Consider the following 7,258-nt stretch of genomic DNA (forward strand, 5'->3'; position numbering starts at 1 on the left):
CCACTGAAAGCCTTAAGACAGACCCTTGCCTCGTGAAGTTATGCCCCTAACTTCAATTTCTGGATCCGCACCTGGATTGGTATCCTATCAGGGTATGCATCAAGAAATATAACTCCTACAGTTTTTGCTGTTTACTACGTCACAGAAATAGAAAGGTTGTCTTTCTTGATTGATCAGACGACACTTTCATCCTGTCAGACAATGGACTTGCGTCGGAGGACAGTACTTAGTGATTGTCAGGTAATGTACTATTAGGTAAGTTATCATAAATTAATTACTGGACTACGTCAGAATTTTATTTACTGCAGAATATGGTTTAAATGAGAGAACTTCTAGTCTAGCTAATTCATGCTGTACCGTCGAGATCACAGGCACTGAAGTATGAAAGGTGAAGATAACGAACAGTGATCAATCTCATAACTCCTACAAGCAATGCAAAATAGAGAGTTGGGCAAACACGGACACAATCTGATGCAATCTGATTAAAATAAGATGTTTTATCCGCTCAGCTCCTTTAACTTATTGCTATGTCGCTACACAAAGATCATACGGGATGTCTTCAGATCTTTATGTAGCTACATAACGGAGTGGATCTAAGATATTATTTTAATCAGATTGCTGAAATATGGATACTGATTAACCCCCCCAATCAAATTGATAATTTCTCTGAAATGTGTGCATTCCCTGTCTATAGACCTTTATGATAAAATGAGTCGGTGGAAGGCCAATCTCTAAAGCTTTCAAAAAGCGTGAAACGATTCCATAAATCGAAAGAGGGATGAGATAGAAAGGAATCTGCACATTTCAGAGAAATTATCGCCGCAAAAAAGTTCTCAAGCGGGGGGGGGGTTGAAAAAGGCCTCATTTTGTTCCATGAACATCCTCTTAATCTTGTACTGAAGCGCCTAATTAATGTAAACGCAAATAACTGAAGACATTTTGAATTATTTGCGCCCCTACATGCATGTAAAACTTTGATCCTCTATTGTAGCCCCACCCTAACTCCAGGGCCATGTTTGATTAAGCTTGAATTTGCACTGTCTCCGGGAAACTTTCACGTAAATTTCAACATGTCCAGCGATTCTTGAGAAGATTTTTAAATGCCCCCACCCTATTTTTGCATTTCGTGATTCTTTCCCCTTTATAGATGGTATGGCTCTTCATTTGACCCAACCTGAAGCCCCTTTACACAAAGGATAATTTATATCAACTTACCAAGTTTGATTGATATTGGTCCAATGGTTCTGGAGAAGGTGAAAATGTGCAAAGTTCACAGACAAATGAGAGACAAAAGGTGATCAAAAAAAGCTAACTTGTTAGCTCAGGTGAGCTAAAACTAACTATTTCAGGCAGTGCCGGATTTAGAGGGTGTATAGGTGTTTACCCCCACCCCCACCCCCACCCCCCACTTTGCCACTCCCTATTTTGATCCACTTTAAAAAGGTGTTTCTTTGTCAAAAATCTGAATCAAAATGACGATTTATTCATATATTCGTTTTTATTTTTCAAATAATTTTTTTGTGGTTCCAAATAATTATGCTGTTGATTTTTTCATTTAAATACAAGGAACCCTGTTCTTTTAGGAATTTATCTGATATCATATGATAAAAAATTTCTTTTGATAGATCTGAGAGATTCTGGTTGAACTCGAGTACATGAAAATCAAAGTATGGTGCGAGGAGACGATTGGATGTATAGTTCTTCCCAAATCGCAGGACCCACACCAAAGCCAGTCTCCTGGACTTATTCTTCATAACGCTCTGACCATTCCACAAAATTCATTGATGGTCAGATAAGTGACTGGTTAGTCCCACAAGCAGGGAATTTTTTTTTATTTGAATCTGAGAATAACTTTGTTTTCCATTGAATTGTTAATTCTTGTAGATTATTCATCAGTCAGAAATACAAAAACAAAATATGTCAGAATATAACATAGCTCGTCGGAAGCACGACTCTACTTCACCACCACCCCCATTAGTTCAAAAGGTTAAAGTTTTTGAAAATTAGGCCAAAGTCCAAGGTCAATAGGTTTTGATACTATATCTAAGGCTTGGTCATGAGACATGTAAATATGAAATATCAAAGCCATTTTACTTTTGGTTCAAAAGATATAACAAAGTATAAAGTTTTTGAAAAGTAGGTCAAAGTCGAAGGTCAAGTTTACAAGGTCAAATGTCAAGGTACCCAAACAAATGTCTCTTCATGAAGTATCTATATGTGAATATCAAAACCCTATCCCCTTTGATTCAAAAGATGTAGCCCAGGTTAATGTTTTCAAAAAGTAGGTCAAATGTCAAGGTCACTAGATAGAAAGTCTCGGTACCAAATGAATGTTCCCTTATAATGCATCTGTGGTCTAGAGGGAAAGCGTTCGCCCCACATGTGGAAGGTCGGGGTTCGAATCTTGGCCGCGACAGACCTAAGTTGTTAAAACAGGTAGTGACAATTCTATCGCCAAACGTTCGGCATCAGATGGAATGTCACGGGTCCTCGGAGATGACCTTAGAAACTGATGTCCCGTGTCACAGTAGGTGTGGCACGCTAAAGAACCCTCACTGCTCAATGACCGTAAGCGCTGAGCATAGGCCTAAATTTGAAGCACAGGGGCTCGGTTGTCAGATATTGCAGTTTTGCATGATTTGTGTCCGAATAATAGATTATATAAATAAAATCCACCACCAAAATCCTTTTTTCCCCGAGGTTTTAAAAAAGGTGTATCATGTGTACATTAAATATGTACACATGATACACCTTTTTTAAAACCTAAAAAAAAACCCGGATTTTGGTGGTGGTATTTATTTATATAATCTATTACCCGGACACAAATCATGCAAAACTTTAATTTATTATTCGGGAACAAATAATACAAAACTTCAGTATCTGACAACTGAGCCCCTGTGGTCTGGAAATCGTCCCGGTGAGCTAATCAATTTACAAAATCTGATGATAAATCATAGTTTTACCACTAATAAGTGCAGCATTCTGTGCAGAATTGTTCAGATAGGCAAAATGAAGGCTGTACTTTGTTGAGGTAAATTAATACAATATTCTTGGAAATTGAGTTTGATAAGATTTCTATCTGTCTGTGTTGATTTTGTAGGACTGTGGAGATACGTGTTGTGACGTCATTGATGGTAAACAGAAGACTGTGACCTTGGATCAGAAGACTGGATGTTTGGGGGTCACACTCTGTTACTGTACTACACACAATCTCTACCCAGAGTTATCGTTCCCGCTACACTCCACTAATACCTCTGTCAACGTCTAAAAATCATATCAAAACGTACTAAAACTAACTTAGCATATCAAACTGTAATGATCATATCTAAGCAAATCAAACACTTGTCTGAATTTTATAAACGCAGAAGCTGGTAAATATGAGACACCTGAGCGAATTAAAAGGTTTTATATAAATATTCATTCATCCAATAATACTAGAATAATCATGGAATTCGTTGTTTTTGTGAACTTACTGTAAGATTTTAAGCTTAACACTAAAACTTGTAAAATCATACTTTATAATGCAATAGGTAGAAATAAGTTTTGCCAAGAATCTTGACATTTAGACGTTGACAGAGGTGTTGTCGCGTAGCGTAATACGCCCTCTGGTGAGAGATTGTACTACACAGCTAAGTAAGTACTCAGTCATAATGTAAGATGGTATTCTATGAATGTTTATCTATAATATATACATTGAAACATAATACAAATATCAAAAGATATACACTGTAGTTTAAAACTTGACAAACAGAATAATGTTCAATATAGGCCTAAGATAAATATAACTTTATCAATACACATGTTAATTACACAGCATACACACTTTTGTAAGCATCACATAGTTGTAATTACTTACAGTTTTAAAAAGGTCCAGTCCAAAGACTATTTTTACCTACTTTTTCCTTTACTTGCATTTCGTGGTCAAACGCAGGAACGGCTCAATAAGGCGTGTACCAAATATCTTGATTCACTTACACTGACGATGAATACCACAAAAATATTGGACAATTTTTTTTTTACTTTCTAACCTTTCAAATTTGCATCAATAACAACACCCAGTTCCATTTTTTATGAGCTTAGGATCAAAACTACGTGATAAAAAGCGTAAAATGTCTTACAAATCTGTATTAATTTTAAAGTCTACCTTTATGCATTTTTACATTAAAGGTTTTTGGGGCGAATTTTCATGCATTTCCTCTGCATTCTCCACCCTCATAAAATATTCAAATTTACACTCCGAATTTTGCCGTGCACATGCACAACATGCTACATAAAACGACTGACTTGTTTAAAAGATACTCCTTAATCATTATTTATTTATATTTTCAAAAACAGGTAAAAGAAAGTAGAAATAGCTACTTTAAGTACATGTACCTGTAGGTTTAAATAGCTAGGTAATTAACATGGTGTTTATATCTGTAATTAACACCCTGCTTAGATCTATAATTAACACCGTGTTTGGATCTGTCATTAACACTGTTGAGATGTGTAATTAACACTGTGTAGAGATGTGTAATTAACACTGTGTTTATAGATATTGGATTTTCTTCACTTTAGCAGTGCCACTCTCAGCCACAAAGAGGTTGTCTCTGATGTCCACACATAAACCTAATGGATACTCTAAATCACAGTGAATGTAACGGAGGAACTGTCCGTCCTGATCTAGGATGTGGATACGGTGATTTCTAAAGTCTGCTGTCAGGATGTGACTCTGGCTGTCTGTAGTGATGCCGACTGGAGTAAATGATTGCTTGGTATTAGAGGGATGACCAGTGTATCTAAATCGGAGTTTTCCTGACTGATTGACCACCACTACTGCATCAACTCCCCAGTCAACCACACAGATATCCAGGTTCCTGTTCTCACTGATGCGACGAGCAGATGAATAGAGAGGACGACCCTGATCATCAAACTGAATGCTTTGTTTCTCTGTGGAGCCGGAGTAACGCACGACTTTGGATTGTTTGTTATCATCACTGATCATGGTAACCAGGAGATCATCAGAGGCGGTACGGCAGACACCGCGAGGTCTCCACCCCTGTAGTGTGATCACGGTTTGTATCTTTTTATTCTTGACCCGGTTTATAGTCTTATCACTATAGTCAGTATAAACAAGATCTCCGTCCCGTGTCACTGCTATGTCCCCTGGTTTGTTCCCTGACTTGGTTTGTATTGATGTCAGTAGTTTACTCTGGAGGTTGAGGAGCTTCATGATTGCGTTACTCCCGCATGTCCAGACTTGTTCTTCACGGACACAGCTAACACCGTATAGTATGTATTCATATCCAGTGTCTATGGCGGCGGTGACGCGCGGTTCATTAAGCAGTGGCTTCACTGGAGGAGACGATACAGCTTCTGCTGACTTCATTATGTAGCCTTGTTCTTCTGTGTTAATGGATAATGGCGACAGAGAACCAAACATTTCACGGAGCTGTTCTGTGTTTATTTTCTGAGCTGACAAACTTGGTAATGTAACTTGGACTTTTGGGGGTAATCTCCTGAACTCGGCATTCCTAGATTTGTAGGTAGAGATTAGGGAGACGTCATTGGATTCCAATATTGCCTTCAGATTTAGAATGATTTGTTTGAGTTCAGTAATACTGTGTGTGATTTCATCTGTGTTTTTATTTAAGGCAGCTAGATGTTTAGTTTTCATCTCCGCAATGTCGGATTTCCGTTTGTTGACAATGGCGGTGATCTCACGGTGTAAGACTTCTCCATGTTGGTCGGCAGCTGTGGTCAGTTTCCCGTACTTCGTTTCTAACTCGGCTTTCTCAGTTTGGACATTGGAAACGATTTCTTCATATCGAGGGAAAATTCTGGTCTCCAGTTCTTCCAAATCTTTTCGTAAATCTTGTGTTTTAGCGCTGAGTTTTTTCTGAATATCTGATATATCGTGACCTTTATGTTTACCAAATAAGGCGCAGGTAGAACAGACGGGAAGGTCGCATTTCTCACAGTGAAGTTCACATTGTTTGTCAGGGTGGCTTGGACATTTTGGGTAGTTGGGAGTAGAACTTCTCTCTATGAACGGTATGACGCGGTGTTTTCTAGACGAATCCAAGAGATGTTTTCCTACACAGTTAGTACAGAGATTTATATTACAACGTTCACAGTGACTCTGTAGGGGGGCAGTTTCACAGGAGTCGCACAGTAGGACCTCCTGGGCACTGCGCCGGGGGTGCAGCATGTCTGGTGTCTGGGTCACATGAGTAGTTCACTGTCAATAAAGAAATGAATATTATATTTTAGTGTCAGTGTTCAATTGCAGGACATGAAATGAACATTGGATATAAATCGTTTAGAAATAAACATTGGATATAAATCATTTAGATGGGAACTGCAAAAAAAAAAAAAAACAAACAAAACTTGCTACAGATCAAAACAATTTACACGCTAGAATTATACCAAGATAGATTATTATTACATGTATATTATCGTCATAGATTTATATGTACGTATATTACAATAGTACCTTTTGCGACATCACCCCCCCCCCCACCCCCCAAATTTGTAAAATTCGCGTTAAAATGACCAGTGTCATCAAACCTGTTTCATTAATAATTCTGACCAAACATATACCTTATACAATTATAATGATTTGGGGGCACTGCGATGTGTATTTAATAGTAATAATTTTGTCTCACCTGTAAATCTAACATGGCTTCCCTGTTCTTTCGACCTTCAGTGTTGTCCCGTGTTTTAAATACCTGTACGTGACGAGATCGACCCTGTATACACTACCTAAGTACGTGTTATCTTATGCTTCAATAGATTTAAAGTCCACATTGTTATCAAACCTTTAGCCTAAAGGGGGGGGAGGGGGGGGGGTATTAAGCATGACTATGTACAAATTGACAAGTGCGCGTCATACAAGTAAAAAGAACTGATCTTACATTTCATTCGTAACGTCACAAAATTCTACTGTTATAAGGAGGTATGCTACACCAGAGAAATTGTACTGTTATAAGGAGGTATGCTACACCGGAGATATTTGATATGGATAAAAAGTAGAGGGGATTTACAACACTATTTTGAATTTGAAAACTTTCAAATTTACTTTATTTAGTCAAAAAGAATTTACAACACTATTTTGAATTTGAAAACTTTCAAATTTACTTTATTTAGTCAAAAAGAAAGCAATCTGATAAAAATTTAAATCCCCTACTGGATTTGAACCCGAGATGTACGTCAATAGTCGACGTGCTAACCTTACTGAGCTACTCGTCTAGGCATTAAACTGCTAAAAGGAAGTCAG

General features: G+C 37.7%; 1 protein-coding gene across 1 annotated transcript; it reads right to left on the reverse strand.

Annotated features, from left to right (window-relative positions):
- Nucleotides 1–3,655: 3,655 nt before the first annotated feature.
- On the reverse strand, nt 3,656–6,732 carry LOC130050265 (tripartite motif-containing protein 2-like). The gene is made up of 2 exons (XM_056149862.1): nt 6,648–6,732; nt 3,656–6,220 (listed from the first exon to the last, which is right to left on the reverse strand). The coding sequence occupies exon 2, from the start codon at nt 6,188–6,190 to the stop codon at nt 4,529–4,531; it is 1,662 nt and encodes a 553-aa protein (XP_056005837.1). The 5' UTR covers nt 6,191–6,220; nt 6,648–6,732; the 3' UTR covers nt 3,656–4,528.
- Nucleotides 6,733–7,258: the final 526 nt, after the last annotated feature.

This window comes from Ostrea edulis, chromosome 9 (genome assembly GCF_947568905.1).
Source record: "Ostrea edulis chromosome 9, xbOstEdul1.1, whole genome shotgun sequence".
Lineage (NCBI taxonomy): Eukaryota > Metazoa > Mollusca > Bivalvia > Ostreida > Ostreidae > Ostrea > Ostrea edulis.

Excerpts from the sequence above, each read along its gene's own strand:
- LOC130050265 (XM_056149862.1), bottom strand. The coding sequence starts at position 6,190 with ATGCTGCACCCCCGGCGCAGTGCCCAGGAGGTCCTACTGTGCGACTCC.